The 19,727-nt window shown below is 47.1% G+C and overlaps 1 protein-coding gene across 1 annotated transcript in view; it reads left to right on the forward strand.

The window, feature by feature from the left end:
- The window catches only part of Kif6 (kinesin family member 6), a 324,667-nt gene that overhangs the window by 160,154 nt on the left and 144,786 nt on the right, over positions 1–19,727 (forward strand). The window contains exon 13 of the mRNA XM_075978949.1: positions 3,782–3,997. Coding sequence (XP_075835064.1) covers positions 3,782–3,997 — 216 coding nt within the window. The remainder of the gene's footprint in view (positions 1–3,781; positions 3,998–19,727) is intronic.

Here is a 19,727-nt window from a genome sequence, read left to right on the forward strand (position 1 = left end):
ACGAAAAGCTGAACGCATGCTTTTCGGTTTTCAGCCGTAGCAGGAAAAAGCTGCGCCATTTAAAAATGCCAGCTTTCTGGGCCATCCTGCCAGGGCAAACTCTGACTGTTTGAGGCAGGAGGGCCGGCTACTGAGAGAGGACTTGAGTGTTGTCTGTTGTAGCTTGCTGGCTGGCAGGGACCTTGAAACGCCATAGAGGTGTGGCTATAAACATGGCTGCAGCCTGTATATCTGCCATGAGGCTGGAAAGCTAAGGAATGGAGTGGATCTAGCTGTCAAAGCCACGCCTTTAGTCCTACTGAGATTGCTTGGTAAATTAAAGATTCATGTGGTCAGAAAAAGAGAGATATACAATAAAGAGAGATTCAGAGACAAAGAAAATTTCTAAATGGTTTACTGTGTGTTAAAAATATATGCAAGCTAAAAGTTGAAGTTCTTAAAAAAAAGGAAGAGAGTTGTTGTGTGTCGTAGTACACACCTTTAATCCCAACACTTGGGAGGCAGAGGGAGATAGACCTCTGTGACTTCAAGGTGTGGTAGCACACGCCTTTAATCCCAGTGCCTAGAAGGTAGAGACGAACAGATCTCTGTGAGTTTAAGGTGTAGTAGCAAACACCTTTAATCACAATGCCTGGGAGGCAGAGACAGGAGGATCTCTGAGAGTTCAAAGACAGCCTGGTCTACTGGTCTACAGATATACGCTCAAAAAGCAAAAAGTTAACTTAGGAATGTCACTTAGATTCTTAAGTGCCTAGTGATTTAAAGGTGCAAATCAAAAGTGTTCCTGGATGGTAAAAAATTGCAGATTCACAATAGGACAGATTCAGACTACTAAATGAGTCACACTGTTGGATGAATGTACGTAGGCTTGGGAGAGAGAAGAAAAAGAATATAGAGAATAAAGTTAATGTTAAAAAAAAGGTAAAGTCTTTAAAGAGACAGAGTACAGATAGTTAAGAGATTAAAAGAAATAAAGAAAAATAAGCCACGTTAAAAATGGAAAATTCACAGAGAGTCTGGATTATGTACATTGTGTTTTCTTTAAAATTTTTGACTGTGAAGGAGCTAAGTACAGAGAGACATTTCATTACATGGGCTGCCAAGCTAAACCAGAATGGATATAAGGGTATTACGATTTCAGAATTTGGGTCTAAGGATATGATGCTTTGGAGAGAGTCTTCTTTTGTTTTCACAGAGGATGAGACCCTGTTCATTTCTTCAATTCCGATTTGGTAGGATGGACCACGTCCTCCTGAAGGGTTGCTGTGAACATCTTCAGAAAATTGCTTCGCTCAACTGCCAACTGAGATGAACCTGGCACACAGGTTATACCATGAAAGACCTAATTAACGACGCCCCCATTCAGCAGGAAGCAGTTTGGAGAGAAAAAACTGCGCCCATATCCCCCTTTAAATGTAAAAGAACATTTATAAACAATATTTGGGAACATGTCTTCTGGGTGCTCAGGGCAGTAGCTGCTGGTGGGCCCAGGTGCAGACAGAAGCAATTACTGCTAAAGAGTCCCAGCTGGGCTGCTTAGACCTTAGGACACTGGAAATTTCTTCAGTACTGTTCCTTATTTTTACCTTTCAATCTTCTGTAGAAGATTTGACATTTTCATGACATATATAGTCTTTAAACACTCACAAGAAATAACTTGCCAAATTTTTATAAACATATTTTATTCATTTAAAAAATTACTAAGTATAGCTGTTATGCAAAATACATAAAAAGTCTTTATCTACACAGGAGTTGGGGAGATGGCTGAGCAGTTAAAGCTTGCAAGAGCTGGAGACATAGGCCTGGATTCAGTCCCCAAAACGGGGTTAGGGACCCACGAACAAATATCATGCTGTGTGTTCATGTTTCATACAATTTTTCAATGTGTAGAGGAACTAGAAAAATGCTTCAGCAGTTAAAAGCACTTGCTACTCTTCTAGGGGAACCAAGTTGATTTCCGACCACACACACCCAAGCACCCACATCAGGTGGTACACAATCACCTGTAGCTACAGTTCTAGGGCATCTGATGCCCTCTTCAGGACACACACACACACACACACATCCACATGTAACAAATACATACAGCACACACATACACGCACATACACATAGAGAGAGGAGTTTACATAGGCACAAATAATCCACACAAAGGAAACCCAGTGGTAAAGAGGTAAAAACCAATCCAAACAATGTAGACAAGCTACCTCATTAGTTTCAGTGTCTAATTTTAGTTGAGTTCTAGCAGGCCCCATGTCAGAGTCAAGTCAGTCTTAGCTACTTTATCACCCAGCCAGCAGCGGTGAGTCCAACTGCGGATCGCACCCCACGCACGCCCTTGTCTCCGAGTGGTGCCCACAGTGGTGTCGCCCTGCATTCCTTCCCTCTCTCTTACCCCATCCATCTCCAGGGACGGCTCAGGTCTGGCCCTAGCCCAGGCTGTGTTTTGTTTCTTTTTTTGGCCTTGATCCTAGACTGGGATCTTCCCCCTAAATACTCCTACCAACCACTCAATACTCGCCAGGGCTTATGAACATCTACACACTGAGGAGGAAGGAAATGAGAGGTGGCAGCGAGGGACCAGTCCAGGCTGGCTCGCATGTGTTTATAAAGGAGTGAGACTGAACGAGAAACATACATGCGCCAGCCCCCACCTCTTCACTGTGCTGGATCCTGTAGGCTGTTCACAGGGGCGACACCAGGTACTTCACACTTGGAGAAGTCAGGAGGTTCCTGCACCCCGAGACTTGGCTTCAGAATGGTGACATGAATGGAGAGAAAACCCGGGAAGAGGGCTCAGTGCGTAAAACCATGAGTTCAACACCTGAAACACACACGATGGGAAGCCAGGACACAGATGCTCTGAGAGGTCCGCCTCTGGGCAGGACATTCTAACAAGGCAAGCTAGGAAGCCACATAGAATATTCTAAGGGAGAACTGATTGGCCATCTAGAAATCAGCAAGATCTAGAAATCAACCTGAGGAAGAATATGGAAGTCAGTTTGTTTCCATGTTACATATTCAAAATCATGTGTAAACTGGGCTCCTCCTCCATCCTGCATAGCGGTCTTCTCCCCTGTACTCTTCCTGTGTTTTCTAAGACTCCTGTGTGTGAGTGTGATGTGCACATGTGCTCTCCTGAATGCCAAAGGTCGATATCAGGTGTCTTTCTCCATCACTCTCCACCTCATATTTTGAGACAAGTCTCACTGAACTTGGAGGTAGCCATTTTGCCTGGTCAGTGACTGGAAAGCCTCGGGTGTAGGCCTTTCCCCATCCCCCAGTACTGGGGAGCATCTGCACCCTCTGTGCCAGCCTTTTGCAGGGTTCCTGAAAAGAGGACAGTCTTGTGTAGCTTAGGATGTCTCCAAAGTCATTAAGTTGGCAAAGCTGGCCTTGAACTTCTGATCTTCCTTCTAGACCAGAGTGTTGGGGTAGACTTAATGCAGTGCTCAGAACAACTCAGGGCTTTCTGCATGCTGGACAAGCAGTCCGCCAAGTGCCTGCACCCCCAGGTTCCCTTCTACTTGTTCACACAAGCCTTACCCAGCATTTCAACGACCTTTCAGTTGGATAGTTTTTGTTGTGCCACCGTGAAAGGCCGGTTCCCTCCTGAGCCGCCCACCTCTGCACACGCAGATCCAAGGAGTTGCTGTTCTCCTGCGGCCAGCCGATCCAAAGTGGTTGCAATTGTCTGGTTGGGGATAGAGATTTCTTTTTTAATCTTTGTCTGATCGTGATCACCTCTTAAGAGTGACTAAATCCTTAAATCAGATTTCAGATATCCTGGTCAACATGTTAAAAAAGGAAAAGAAGAAAACTCAGGATGCTCTCCTCTTATCGAACATGGAGAAGAGTGACGCTCGGCTGCCCCGGAACTCACCCTTCATTCCTGGGAGCCCAGCAGCTCAGAGCACCTCGGTCCCCTCAGCCCCGAGCCAGGCCCAGGACCTCAGCATCTGCAGGCACAGATCCAGTTTGCTCCACAGAAAAACAGGTGGGTTCCCTACATTCCCAGCGTTCTTCATCACCCATGATGGATTTCCACACCACATCCTGTCGTCTGAACCGTGCAAAGGCCAAGTTTCTGTCAATGTGTTTGTTAGAATTACTTGTTTTCAAGTGAAGTGCCTGTTTCCAAAATTCACGAGTGAATGGGTGAGAATCAACAAGTGTATCATAGTGGATTGTGATGTGGTGTGGGTGTGAAGGCACAGGGGTCTAGGCACAAGTAGAGATGTCAGCTTCGGCCGAGGGAGGGGAAGAAGCCCCTTCCTGTGACAGGGAAGGAAGAATGAGATCCACGTTGTGGCACCATGTGATGATGCTATGGAAACCCATGTAAGCTGTCCACAGCCAAGTGACGAAACTGTGAGATCATAAGATCTCACAGGGTTGGGCTCATCCACAGACACATTTTCCATCTCTAGCGTTTTATGGAGATGTTGGTACAGCTGCTAAAATCTCACTAGAAGTCTGGGCTTCCTTTTGTGCACTGGCTGTTTGTAGACCGGCATGTAGTGGAGTCCATGACTGACCTGGACTCTAGGAGTCTGAAGTACGGTGCAGAGGGATAGGAAGCACACCCTATTAGCCATGGAAGATAGCATTTCCCGTGTACATATTAGCTAGGAGGGACCACCTGGCATGGGAAACTCTCTGAGGCATCTGGTCTGGTCTCATTTGCAAGCCTGGTGCCATGCCAGCTAGCTTTATTTGTCAACTTGCTACAACTTAGAATGACCTCGAATGACTTCAGATCCTCAGGTGAGAAGTTGTCTACATTGGGTTGGCCTATACTGTAGGCCTGTATTGTATTCCTATGGACCGTCTAGAGTTGTTGTTTCCAATGTGTGCTCCCTCAGTAATACAGAGGTGTATTTTGGAAGTGGGAGGACTGGTCCAGAACATGGAGAGCACTGTTCTTGGTCAGCGTCCTGGACTGCTGAAGAGTGAAAAAGGGTATCTGAGTGAGCGAGCAAGGATCCCCACATTTGTCTTCCTGCTCCTGCCTGTAGGGGTAACATTTTATGTGCCTGCCTTGACTTCCCCACAGTAACGAGCTGGAATTGTTAAGAAATAAACTCCTTGCCCTGTGTTGCTTTGATCAAAATATTTCATTACAACAGAAACGAAAGCAGAACCGGCGGTGGTGGCACACGCCTTTAATCCCAGCACTAAGGAGGCAGAGGCAGGTGGATCTCTGTGAGTCTGAGGCCAGCCTGGTCTACAGAGCGAGTTCTAGGTCAGTCATAAAGCTACACAGAGAAACCCTGTCTCATAAAAAAAGAAAGAAAGAAAGAAAGAAAGAAAGAAAGAAAGAAAGAAAGAAAGAAGGAAGGAAGGAAGGAAGGAAGGAAGGAAGGAAGGAAGGAAGGGAGGGAGGGAGGAAGGGAGGAAGGAAGGAAAGAAAAAAAAGTAGACTAGGCTTTCTAAACAGAGCACCTTAGATACTGGAAACAGCATCCAGTAACAGGACTCTGTGATCCCTGACTCCTGCATCTGTTATATCCACATCACCTTGCCTCAGTTAGTTCTTCCACAACACGGCAGCATGGATTCCAAACCCCAGGGAAGCAAAGATGCATTTGGACTGTTGATGGCAGGAAAAGAAGAACAGCAAGGGTTGCTGATTCCTCTCTGGCACTGATTTCCACACAGCCCTGCTACATTCTATTACAAACTGCAGCTGGCTGGGATAGATGGGGGCAGGGCCTGGACTGGTGAATTCTTTCACTGGCCAGTCCATTCTGCATGTATTTGTGGAGCACAGAGTTTATGAAATTATGCATTGTAATGTATTTATTGTGTGTGGTTATAGATACGGGCATGTGTTGTCATAGGCTGCATGTGCAGGTCAGACAACAATGTTTGAGCATCCAGGGTCTCTCCTTGAACCGTTTAGCTCCTCTGATTGGCCTAGGTCATCCTGCAGGCCCCCGTCTCCACTTCATTGTCTTGCTGATCCAAGCACACACTGTATTATAAACAAGGTTTGTACCACCCTTGTATATACCAGTTACTACGCTAAAGTCTCACTTTGAATTAACTCATTTAATCATTATCCTGTGGCTTAGGTTTGGTTTTTTTCTCAAGTTGCAAATGAGGACATGTATAGACAAACACAGCTTTGACCTTAAAATACTTACAGACCAAGAGAGCAGAGTCATTGAGGGAACACATACTAGGATCATGTCAGATAAAACCAGAAAGATCCAGAGGGTTGCCAGGCTCGTGTGTGGGTGGGGAGACTAATCAAATGAGAGGAACCCGTTGTTTGAGTATTTGCCAAGCCCTCCTGTGGGTGCTCGGCCATGGGAAGGGCAGGTGTGGTGGCATGCGTAGACAAACATAAGAGCAGATGCTGAGACCCATGGGCAGTTTAAAATTCCCAAGACTGTGCCAGAGTTTGGAGATGCTAAGAGAGGGACTGGCATCTTGGGTGCTAGTAACGTCTAGGCTGTGGGAAGTCAGAGCGAGGTGAACCCCCAGGTCTCTGAGTGGCTGGTGATGATCTCTGCAGATGTGAGAAATGAGAACCGTCTCCCTGGTCCTACAGTTGTGGAAGTTTGGGCCATTGTGGATGCGTGTGAGCAGCTCCACCACTGGGGCCCAGAAACAGTGTTCAGAGCTTGGCACTGGTGCTTGCTTGCTGCTTATTTTGAGCCACAGGACACTGGGAAGCCACAGAAAAAATTTCTTTTTCTGACTTTATCCTGTCTTTCGTTCTCCTACTTCCCCCTCTCCTTCAAGGCAGGCATAGAATCCCGAACCCCTCTCTCCAAGCGCAACTCATGAAACTTAGAAATCGTCTCCTGACTACCCATGTAAGAGCTGGCCGGAAAGGTTCTCTGGTTTACCTTGACTGCCTGGATCAAAAGATCTCTGAGGGAGGGTCAGAGGGAGGGTCTGTCCTCCACCCTGAAAGGAATGCCACAAAGACAAGCCAAGACAATGTGGGCACGCACTGCTGAGTTTCCTTACCCAGCCTGCTACATCAGGTCATCTCTTTGGCCCAGTCCTCAGACCTAAACATGAACGTAACTAGTTTTCCCAGGGTCTTTGTGTCTAGGTCTTCCTCCTGAAGACTCCCGGACCACATAAAAGCAGTCTTAACTAAATCTGCTGTGCTACTCTAATCTATCCTCTGTCAGAGGGGAGTCACTGATGGCCCATATGACAGGTGAGAAAGGTGCCTCATCCACCTGCCCTACACCGCTCAAGCTAAAGGTTACTACTTTTAATGTCCATGGTGGAACATCTCTGATTTCTGAATGGTCATGTGTTTGCAAAAATGGCCTCATATTTACCATCTGAGCCTAGTTGTAGGCCTGACTTCTGGAATGTCTGTTTCTTCTTTCTCCACCATCTCCCTTCTCGGAACGCTCCCCCCTTCCCTTATCGTTACAATCATCTTGTCCAGGGCCTCCCCCTCCCTTCATCTTGCCATTGATAGGGCCCACGGTCTTGTTTGGAAACAAATCAAGTTTACTTGAATTGAAAATTGCTGAAAAACACCACGGCAATTGTTTTCAAGGTCCAAGAATAAATGAGGTCAAAGCCTTGGAGAGGCCTCCCGTCCAAGTGCTCTCGAGCTGTCTTTACTGCCCTTGCTGGAGTTCCAGGAGATCTGAACATGGGAGCAAGCCGACAAATGGACTGATAATGATCTAACCATCTGGGGAAGGGTTTGCAGGGGAACCGGCTTTATTGTCTGGCAGAGACTACAAATAGGAATGAAAATTGTGGGGGAATCAGAGCCATGGAGGGCCAGGTAATGGGATCCTTGATCATGGCTCAGATCCTGGGAGCCGATCAGACGTTTATGACCAGAGCGGCTTATATAGGAACAGTTTCTGTAAACTAGAGCCATCAGCTTGATCTTTTGGAAGTTGATCTGTCTTGGGAAGGTGTTTTCATTTCTATTAACCATCCAGAGCTGTTTATAATGCAGAGTCTCTGAGACTGTGCTAAAAGTGCGTCCCTTTCTTCCAGCCCTCTGATTTGTGCTGCATGTGAGTGCCTTTGAATTAGAAAGTGGGGCTGAGTTTATGGTTCACTGGAGAGACCTGAAGTCCTTGTTCAAGCTGCAGGCCCAGCCAAAGCGGACTTTGGGATTTTCAGTTGTTGATATGGAAACTAAATCTCCATTGTGGTTTCCATAATAGATAGGAGTTGTTTAGACTCACTTTGGAAAGTCCCACTGTTTTTTTGGTGGGGTTGGCAATGTGGCTCTGTTGGTAGGGTGCTGGTCTGGTGTGCACAGAGCCCTGGTTTCCATCGGCAGCACTTCATAAAACCAATTGTGTGGGGTCAGGGATAAAGAGATGGCTCAGTGGTTAAGGACTTGTGTTGCTCTCCCAGAGGTCCTGAGTTCAATTCCTAGTGCTCACATGCCGTCACATGACAGCTTACAACTCTAACTCCAGCAGAAAGCCGACACAGCAGCATACATCTGTTATCCCAGCACTGTGGGGGCAGAGGAGCTCGCTGAGCAGCCAGCCTCGCCGAATGAGTGAGCTGTAGGTTCAGCAAGAACCCTGTCAATAATAATAATAATAATAATAATAATAGGTGGAGGAGCTGGAGAGATGGCTCAGGAGTTAAGAGGTTTGGTTCACAGCACTCTCGCTGGGCAGCTCATAGCCCCAATGTCAGGTTCTAGGACTCTTCTGGCCTGTAGGGGAACCACAGGCACAAACCAGATTGCTTTCCTGAGACCAAAACCTACTGCTTATCAGTATGGCTGTGTCTAGCCCTTCACTAAGTTAGGAAGAAAAGATCCAGGAGAGACAAAACCCACCTTCATGCTTATCAGAGAAAATGCATTTTTGCAGAGCCCAGGGCAGTTCGGTCCAGGAATGGCCCTGCACATTTTCTTGGAGAAAATGTGCCTTTTGAACCTTTATTTGGAAGGCCTGCAGAGAAGATGAGTAACCGAGACCTGAAAATGAAAGCCAGGTGGAGAAAGATGTGGGGATGCATACACAGATGTCTGCTCTGAGGCCCCTGCACCCCCAAACTTTAATCTAGTGTCTCTGTGACCCCAGTGAGGTCCTCAAATGTATGGAATGAGCAGATTTACTTTCTGAAGAAGCACTCTGGTCTGGTGGGAATGAGTTTCTGATGTTTGGCTAGCTGCAGTGGACAGCATGCGCTCTCGGGTACTCTGACCGGACGAGGGTCGTCTGCGAAGATGAGCCTGCTGCCCATCAGATTGGCCTGTGGGCATTTTGTTGATTAATGACTGATGGCGGAAGGCCCAGCCACTGTGGGTGGGCCCAGCTCCTGGGTACCTGGTGCTGAGTTCTATATGGCATCGCCATCTGTAAGCACCTGTGGTGCGAAAGCCACTGAAAAGTCCAGTCGGAGGGATACAGAAGTGGGTAGAACTGTCATTCCGTGAGGTAAGAGAGTTTAAGGAAAAGGTTCCTCAAAAGTAGTTCAGGGCTAGGAGATGGGTTTTTTGGTAAAGTGCTTGGTACAAGGGCCTGAGTTCAATCCCCAGGTCTCTCATTTTAAAAAAATGAGGGGAAGGGAGACAGAGGCAGGAGGAGAATCCAACAGCTGTCTGAGGGATGGGCTACTGGCCTGGACTCATTTCTGCAATGGTGGCAATAGCTTTGTAGGTTCACAGATGTGTCCTGTTGCTCAGATAGAACTTTAAAAAACTGGCTATAACTGATACCATGATTGATAATGCATCCCACCACAATGGAAGTTTCTCGGGGCCGGGCGTGGTGGCGCACGCCTTTAATCCCAGCACTCAGGAGGCAGAGGCAGGCGGATCTCTGTGAGTTCGAGACCAGCCTGGTCTACAGAGCTAGTTCCAGGACAGGCTCCAAAGCCACAGAGAAACCCTGTCTCGAAACCCCCCCAAAAAATGGAAGTTTCTCAGGTGCCTCGAAGCACCCCAAAGCTGCCCAGTGAGTGTCAGTATTGTTTGCGTTCTGTGCTCCACGGACATACTGTCTGAGCTAAGAACCAAGCATGCAATTGCAATAGACTGCTTAGGAGCTTCCTGAGCAGCTCCCAGACTAAATGCCTTAGAGAAGTTAGCAGATGCAGCGAAAGCAGGGTGCTCACAGACACAGACAATGGTTTGCCCATTCTCGCTCCCGCTAAAATCCAATTTTGAGCTATCCTCAGTCTTTGCGGCAGAAGGTTCCTTTGAGTATTCGTTCCATCAACACATTTGCGTATCTCTTTTTAGGAGTTTCCTATAATTTTTAAAGAATTATTTACACCGTAAGGTTTTGTGCATGCCTTCTGTGGGGATATGCACGTGAGTGCACATGTCTAAGGAGGCTGGAATACACATGCTCAGGAGCCCTATGGAGCTGGAGTTACAGGCAGTTATGAACTTCCTGATCTGGGCGCTGGGAATAGAACTCATGTCCTCGGCAAGAGCAATGTGTGCTGAGCCATCTCTCCAGCTCCAGGAGCTCCATTTTCATAAATGCTGAACATTTACCAATTGCACAAAGTTGCAGTGATATTGCGTGAGACTGGAGTGGCCTCTCATCTATAAATTCAACCTAACCAGGTAACAGGCAGCGGCCATCTGCAGCACCATCTGGAGAGGCAATCTTAACAATTTACCTAGCCCTTCATGGCCACTTACCGTGCAGTAACAGAACTGAGGGATAATCCCTGCCTGGATTTTGAGTATATGAATGTTATCCCTTTTGTTCATACTAATTTATTTTAGTGTTCACAAGTTAACACCTAAGCAGTTCTCTTCATAAGGCTATACAAATATTTCGAGTCCTTTGTCTCCCATATTGCTTTCCTCCATATAACAATAAAAGTTACCATTTCATTTTACAATCTTGATATAACCTGAGGAAGAGCAAGCTTAACCATTAGCTTACAATGAGATAATAGCAAGCCTAAATCACTTCAATCACTGCTGAGCAAGAATACCACAGACACGTAATGCATACCTCCCACACTTCCACAGCACATGCGTGCACACCAGCTCTTCCACCTTGCTATGTCCTTCTCCTGCACCCTTTTTCTTCTGTGTCTTCTCCTGCACCCTTTCTCTTCTGTGTCTTCTCCTGCACCCTTTCTCTTCTATGTCTTCTCCCGCATCCTGTTCTCTTCCATGTCTTCTCCCGCATCCTGTCCTCTTCTGTGTCTTCTCCCGCATCCTGTCCTCTTCTGTGTCTTCTCCCGCATCCAGTTCTCTTCTGTGTCTTCTCCCACATCCTGTCCTCTTCCGTGTCTTCTCCCGCATCCTGTCCTCTTCTGTGTCTTCTCCCGCATCCTGTCCTCTTCCGTGTCTTCTCCCACATCCTGTCCTCTTCCGTGTCTTCTCCCACATCCAGTTCTCTTCTGTGTCTTCTCCCACATCTTGTCCTCTTCCGTGTCTTCTCCCACATCCTGTCCTCTTCCGTGTCTTCTCGCACATCCTGTCCTCTTCTGTGTCTTCTCCCGCATCCTGTCCTCTTCTGTGTCTTCTCCCGCATCCTGTCCTCTTCTGTGTCTTCTCCCGCATCCTGTCCTCTTCTGTGTCTTCTCCCGCATCCAGTTCTCTTCTGTGTCTTCTCCCGCATCCAGTTCTCTTCTGTGTCTTCTCCCACATCCAGTTCTCTTCTGTGTCTTCTCCCACATCCAGTTCTCTTCTGTGTCTTCTCGCACATCCTGTCCTGCTCTGTGTCTTCTCCCACATCCTGTCCTCTTCTGTGTCTTCTCCCACATCCTTTCCTCTTCTGTGTCTTCTCCCACATCCTGTCCTCTTCCGTGTCTTCTCCCGCATCCTGTCCTCTTCTGTGTCTTCTCCCACATCCTGTCCTGCTCTGTGTCTTCTCCCACATCCTGTCCTCTTCTGTGTCTTCTCGCACATCCTGTCCTGCTCTGTGTCTTCTCCCACATCCTGTCCTCTTCTGTGTCTTCTCCCACATCCTTTCCTCTTCTGTGTCTTCTCCCGCATCCAGTTCTCTTCTGTGTCTTCTCGCACATCCTGTTCTCTTCTGTGTCTTCTCCCACATCCTGTCCTCTTCCGTGTCTTCTCCCACATCCTGTCCTCTTCTGTGTCTTCTCCCACATCCTGTCCTCTTCCGTGTCTTCTCCCACATCCTGTCCTCTTCTGTGTCTTCTCCCACATCCTGTCCTCTTCTGTGTCTTCTCCCGCATCCAGTTCTCTTCCATGTCTTCTCCCACATCCTGTCCTCTTCCGTGTCTTCTCCCGCATCCTGTCCTCTTCTGTGTCTTCTCCCGCATCCTGTCCTCTTCTGTGTCTTCTCCCACATCCAGTTCTCTTCTGTGTCTTCTCCCGCATCCTGTCCTCTTCTGTGTCTTCTCCCACATCCTGTCCTCTTCTGTGTCTTCTCCCACATCCTGTCCTCTTCCATGTCTTCTCCCACATCCTGTTCTCTTCCATGTCTTCTCCCACATCCTGTTCTCTTCCATGTCTTCTCGCACATCCTGTCCTCTTCCGTGTCTTCTCCCTCATCCAGTTCTCTTCTGTGTCTTCTCCCGCATCCTGTCCTCTTCTGTGTCTTCTCCCGCATCCTGTCCTCTTCCGTGTCTTCTCCCACATCCTGTCCTCTTCCGTGTCTTCTCCCACATCCAGTTCTCTTCCATGTCTTCTCCCGCATCCTGTCCTCTTCTGTGTCTTTTCCCACATCCTGTCCTCTTCCGTGTCTTCTCCCACATCCTGTCCTCTTCCGTGTCTTCTCCCACATCCTGTCCTCTTCCGTGTCTTCTCCCACATCCTGTTCTCTTCCGTGTCTTCTCCCACATCCTGTCCTCTTCCGTATCTTCTCCCACATCCTTTCCTCTTCCGTGTCTTCTCCCACATCCTGTCCTCTTCCGTGTCTTCTCCCACATCCTGTCCTCTTCCGTGTCTTCTCCCACATCCTGTCCTCTTCCGTATCTTCTCCCGCATCCTTTCCTCTTCCGTGTCTTCTCCCACATCCTGTCCTCTTCCGTGTCTTCTCCCACATCCTGTCCTCTTCCGTGTCTTCTCCCACATCCAGTTCTCTTCTGTGTCTTCTCCCACATCCTGTCCTCTTCCGTGTCTTCTGCATCCTGACTTCTTCTGTTCTTCCTGGTGTGAACTAAAGTAAACAAGTGTCCTGCTGTATTTGTGGTGCAGAACTATAAAAGATGTAGATTTACAGTTCATAGGTTAAGTTCCACATCTTTCAACTCCTTCAAGTTTTAGTAGCCCTTGGCTGTACCAACATTTCTCTTGTCTCCTGTGGTCTCCATGATGTCTCTTACCCACTAGCTCAGAACATAAGCAGAACCAGCATGGTTTTTGGAACACATGAGATGATGGGAACTACCACTTTATCTAATGTGGGTTTTGTGATTTTCCTCATCCAGGCTTGGGATAGCTTTCTGATGATGTCCTACAGGGCAAGAAATGTAATTTAGCAGTCTATTGCTCTCTCTGAACTCATCGATTCTGTATCTTACTGTGTCAGCTTGGATAGACAGCAGACAAACACTTCCTCAGTCTTTTCTAAGCAGAAGTAAAAACCTAATTGATTACCGTATCCGTTTCATAACTTCACTGTTCATTACCTCTCCCCGCTTTAATTACACATTCAGCGTGAAGTAATCAATTCTTGCCATTAGCGAATGGAACCCACAGGGGCTCATTATCCCCGTGCTCGTGGCATCAGTGCTCAATTTGCCATGTCTGTGGGATAGCTTTGTTTTGCAGAAGAGCGGCACCAGGTCCGAGACCCAGTTTTCCACCATGCAGGAGCAGTTGATCTTACCTTACTGCTATGTGCTGTGTTCAAGGGAAGGAATTCCCTTCAGTCTGTGACCCCACCAGCACAAGTGCCAGACAGCATGGTTGTTTAAATGAGGAATAACCCCATAGCTCAGATGTTTGAACCTGTGACTACCAGTTGGTGGTCCTCTTTGGGGAGACTTAGGGAAGGCAGCCCTGCTGGAGGAAGTCTGTCAGTAGAGGTGGGGTTTCAGGTTCATAGCCCTGAGGCTTCCAGTTGTCCCCTCTGCTTCAGGCTTGCAGTGCAGGCTCCCAGGTTCCTGCTCTGGCCGCTGTGCCTGTCTGCTATGGCTCCTCCCCAGAATGGACCCCCTGAAACCACAAGCCCTTTTCTAAGTTGTGTTGCAAATGGTGTTTTTATCTCAGTGGCAGAATACCAATGAATACGGCGACAGAATACTAACTGGAACAGCAGTCACTGGACATGGGGTGCTTTTATCATAGAGACAGCATAGTAGAGAGTACAGCAGTCACTGGTTCCCTGCCACACCCAGACCTCTCACCAGCTCTCACCATTGCCTCTCCCTCCCGGATTTTCCCAGCCCCCTCCCCCAAGTAAAACCCTACTGCAAAGGCTGCAGATGCTGTGCCCCAAATACCCCCTTAGTCTGAAACTGACTCTGGATTGTTTCTTCCTGGTAAATGAGATCAGCACCTTGAAGAGAATAAGCAAGAGCTGGGTGCTGGGCCTCACTTCTGTTGTCCCTTGGGAATCTGGGAAGAGCTTGGGAAGCTGAGTCAATGATACTACAAGTTGGAGGTCAGTCTGGGCTGCATTCGGAGAAGGAGACAAAACAGAACTGAAGTGGAAGCAGCGACCGCATGGCTCAGGGTGTGTCCTCTGGGCAGAGCAAATATCAGCTCTAAATGGAGACACATGAGGATGTGTGGATGGAGAAAGAGGAAGAGGAGGGTCTTACTCTGGAGGGTCGCTACCCTCGTGAGGGTGCACACAGCCCTCATTCAACATTGACCCTAGGGTTGGGGGGGCAGAAAGGAGCAGCCACAGTCAGCTGTTCCCCAGGAAAGCATTCCAAAGGACTGAACACACCAGAAAGGACCCTAGGTTTGCCATCTGCAGCGGTTCAGGATACTAAGAGTTTGTGTTTATGTGGTGATTGCCTGCATAAGTTAGCAAAAGAATGTCACAGGTAGCTTCATCCTTAATTTTGCAAATGATGCCTGGAATGTTTGCCTTTTAAAAATGAACATATTACAAATAACGATCTCCTGAAAATATGCCTTAATCTTCCCATTTATTGCCTCATTTATTTTTAACTACTATTTTTAAAAACATACTTTTTTGAATTAGTACATAAATGTATAAATACCTACATTATTATACATAAATAATATAAATGTATGTATTAATGTACACAAGTGAATATATAATTATATGGTCTTGTGTGAATCTATATAAAATGTAAGTAATATAAATATACAAGTAATATTAATATTTATAATGTATTTTGTAGGTAATCAGCAATTAAGCCTACTGATTACATATTACTTGAAAATATGTGAATATTTAATCATAAATGTATACTATATTTATTATCTGCATTATAAAACATACCCTGTAAGGCTGAGGAGGTGGCTCAGAATGTGAGAGCATCGCAAGCATGAGGACCTGAGTGTGGTTCTCACACATCTGTGAATAGCCAGACATGAACGTGAGACATGTGTGCTTGCAACCCTTCATCTGGAGAGATGTCGGCAGATGGATCCCTAGATACCACTGGCCAGAGAGCCTGGCTTCCCTGGGGAGCCCCAGGTCTTAGTGGGATGCTTTGTTTAAAAAATGCAGAGAAGCTGAAGAGATGCCTCAGTGGTGAAGACTGAACTGGGTTCCCTGCACTTCCAGCTGGTGGATCACAGTTGCTCCTGCTCCAGGGAGAGCCAGTACCTAGGCACGCACAGACACACACAGACACACACATATACACACACATACATATACACACACATACACACACATATACACACACATACATATACACATACACACACACACAGTCACACACAGACACACTCTTTGAGGAGGAGAGTGCCTGGGGAATGATACCCAAGTTTGATCCATTGCCTGCATGTACATGTTGGCATACACACACATGTATGTGTAGCTGCACACACACGTGATCTCACACAACCCATGTGCAGGATCTATTCAGACAACAAGAAGGAGTCACAGGACAAAAGAAAAGATTTTGCTCAAGGAATAATGTTGTTTCTGTCCACCGCCATATGGCAGTCCTGCTACTGAGACACGAGGACCTTTTGTCTCTGGTTGTTTGTACTGGTCACAGCCTATTGCTCTGACCCTGCCAGTCCAGAAATCCCAGGGACATTGCTTCTGCATGCTCCAGGTAACCTGTGACTTTCTTGCTGGTTCCAATCCAGAGAGGAGGTACTGGCCATGGTCTCAGTTCAGATGTTTCATAAAACTGACAGACAGCATGCTCAGTGGGGTTTGAGTCTTTTTCTGCTTTTTCTTAAGAGAAAAACTGTCTATTTATGGAAGAACTGGCTGGGGATATTGGGTACCAATCCTACTTGACAGTATTGGGACCATCATGCTCTTGCACAGGGCCCTTTGGTCCCTCTTGACATGACCCTGACCCTCTCTCAATGTGCTGACCATTCACCGTCAGCTTTGCTGTGTGATGCCTCTCATTGTCACGTCCTTGCCCCAGCCCCTTGAAGGTCAGACATATATTCTTCACTCCCAGGAGCCCTCCTCCCCACAGGCCCTGAGATGGGGTCACTGCTACACCATGCGTGCATCATACGGCGAAAATCATAGCCCGTGAACTTGGATCCCAGCCTTGTTGGTGCAGTGGAATTTCCCGAAACCTTATCGTGGTTCTCCCTGTAGGGCCCTCTGTGTCGTGTTCTCTGTAGAGATGGCTCATGATTCACTTTGCAGAGAGCTTAGCAGCCGTTGTTTTCAATTAATATTTCTTTTTCCCATTTTTCTGTTTGTCTCTCCTTCTGTAGGCCTACAAGAGAAGGCCACAAGGCTTGAATATACCTGCATTCGTTAGCTAAAAGGGGAAGTCCAACCTTCAGAAAGGGTGCTAGGCAATGTCCCTTCAAAAACTCGATTTTCAAACAATCTTACATTCAGTTAGCACCCAACACTGTACCACCACCTCTTCCTCCATAATTTTGTTTAAATACATGTACTATATGACTGCAACAGAATAGGAAAACTGCAGCCACAGCCTGGGCTGCCCCCTTTTGTATATATACAGTTTTATTGAATGCAGCTGTTCTTATTCATTTGAGTACTGTCTGTGACTAGACAGCCATAGCAGCAGATAGGGCAGATGCAGCAAAGGCAATGGTGCACAAGAGAAAACACTCCCTGGCCTTTATAAGTTTTTTAAAGTGGGTTCTAGAAGAAACTTTAAAGTAGGTGAGGTTGTCTGAGGCCATCTGGCCTTTTACTGTTACACTCTCTGTGGTTGAAGTGTGCCTTGTCTTGCCCCTCCCTGCCCTCTAAATGTCAGGTTCTCCCTATCTCCCCTCTGAGCCACTAAGGCAGCAGGTGCCTGCCCTGCTGGGTGCTCTGGGGGAGGAGCTAGAGGCTAGCCTTCCTAAGAAGGGCATGCTGCTCAGCTGTGACAGAGCCACTGCAGAGGAGTCTTTGCAAATGAGACTGGCAGGGTATTGAAATGGGGGAGTGGGGCATCTTAGTGTCCATGGCGGCTGGCGAGTCTCAAAGTACCCGATCTCATGATTTGAGCTCTGCCAGGCAGTTGTAAACATGGACTCCACCATTGGACCACTGAGAGACTGGATTCTTTTCTTTTCTTTCTTTCTTTCTTTCTTTCTTTCTTTCTTTCTTTCTTTCTTTCTTTTTTTTTTTTTGGTTATACCTGGCTGGCCTTGAACTCACAGAGATCCTCCTGTCTCTGCCTCCTGAGTGCTCCAGAGGCCCCTAAGTATCCTTGAGACTATGGGATTGTGTCCCTGTGTGAGTTCCCATATTCTTGGCTTATAGGATAAACCTTTGAAAAAAATGGCCAAGACTATGCTTGTCAGGTAACTAGGTTGACTTCCTGGTCACAGATGTCATTGAGTATTTCTTAGATGGTGACTTACAGAAACATGAAGAGGGATGAGGTGCGGGGGTGGCCTGTGCAGTAATGGGGAACAGGAGATGGGGGTCTATAAAAAGCACCTTCTGGAAAAGTTAGAAAGCTGGCTTGCCTGGTAGCATGAAGAGGAAGGGATAAAGATGTGAGAGCAATGTAAGTGTCACTAAGGTGGCATTTCTTCTTTCTAAAGTCTGGGATGAGTTTGGATTCCTAGCAGCCCTTGATTAGTGGTTAAGAACCCTGAACACTCAGCCAGTATTGACCCAATTCTCAGTCCCCGCCCTCTCTCCTCTGGGCACTCAGACCTTCTGCCGGGCATGCTGGGAACTTAAAAATGAGATCTTCAAGTCCAGGCCAGGGTTTTCAGAAGCCCACCAGTCCTGGGGTAGCCCTCAGCCTCAGCTAAGGGCACGGGACTGTCACAGCACTGACTTCTCTGCGTGACAGCTGTACCAATCTTGTTCCTGGCAGACCTGCTTTCTTGGAAGTAAAGAACCTTGGAGGGTGGGTAACAGGGCAGCTCTCATTCAGTGGGCTAGCCAGGCAGTGCCACGTGTTGATGTTGGACTAGGGCCCGCGGCTGACACTTTGGCAGACTGGTGCCAGTCACTGAGAACCGTAGGGAAATTGCAGCAGAGGTGATGCAAAGGGAGGTCTTTGCATTTTTAGTGCAGCCTTACCTGAGGAGCCAGGAGGAGCCACTGCCCAAGCAGCCAAGACACGTACAGTTGTAAAAACACAACTTTAGAGTCTTGATTTTCATGACCCCTACAAGTCATCTGCCACGGTGACTGTCTTGTAAATCTCATCCAAGTGTGGGAGACTTTTTAAGTAGTTTGGTTAAGCACAAGAAATCAAAAGAGAATCCATACATTTGCTAATTTTCTGAGGTACCTCAAAACTTTACAGAAAAGTTTTGAAGCAAAACCAAAACAAACCTGTATTTCCTCCGGCCGCTCCTCATTTCAGATGTGTGGTCAGCTCAGTAAGTGTGCCGTCGTCATCATCCTGAGTTCAAGATGAAAATGTCAGTAACTTGTCGTTGTTCAGTGACTTCTGGTGACAGCAGACATTGAACACAATGGGGTAGCTTCTCCATAAAGATTACCTGCCTCCCATGAATTAATATCTCCTACCATCATTTCTAACTTGAAAATGGAGATTTTCTTTCAACTTTACCCCTCAGGGTCTAGACTCTGTGGTTCCCAAGAAGAACAAGAAATGATTTGGCTCCTCTCGAGCTTCTGTGAATCTCATCTGTGTGTTAATACAAAGTGCTTTAAAACTGTGGGGCGCCTGCAAGAGAGGGAAGCTGTGAGGTCTCCAGAAACACAGGCAGATCTGGGGAGTGAGGTGAGCCAGACTCAGGAAGCAGAGTTGCATCTTCCTCCTGCAGTACAGATGGTAATTGTGATGGTTGCATGTGAACATGGGTATTGACCTTGAAGCAGATGGGTGACCATGAGACGGAGGCAGGAGTGCTGAGACAAGGAGAAGGGCAAAAAACCACGTGATATAAAGTGGAAAGGAGGGTACTGGGCTGGAGAAGCATAATGGGGAAGGGAAATGCCACAGTGAAATTCAAGTCTTTCTATGCTAGTAAAAAATAAATTTAAAAAATAGTGACTGAGCAGAGAATGCGTCAAGAGTTTTGGTAATTGATGGGGAAGCTCTGTTAACCAATCACACCTAGTTAAGGCGTGGCTACCCGGAGCCCAGGAAGAAAAACTGGGAGGGATCAGGTGCCTGGTCTCTCTGGGCGATTCCCACCAGACACAGAGGAAGTTGGATTTACCATTCTTGTATGAGTTTCCCCTTATAACAACTAAAAATATAATTGTTATCTTTAAGCTGGCCTGGTTATTTCC

The sequence above is a fragment of the Microtus pennsylvanicus genome, chromosome 7 (assembly GCF_037038515.1).
Source record: "Microtus pennsylvanicus isolate mMicPen1 chromosome 7, mMicPen1.hap1, whole genome shotgun sequence".
NCBI lineage: Eukaryota > Metazoa > Chordata > Mammalia > Rodentia > Cricetidae > Microtus > Microtus pennsylvanicus.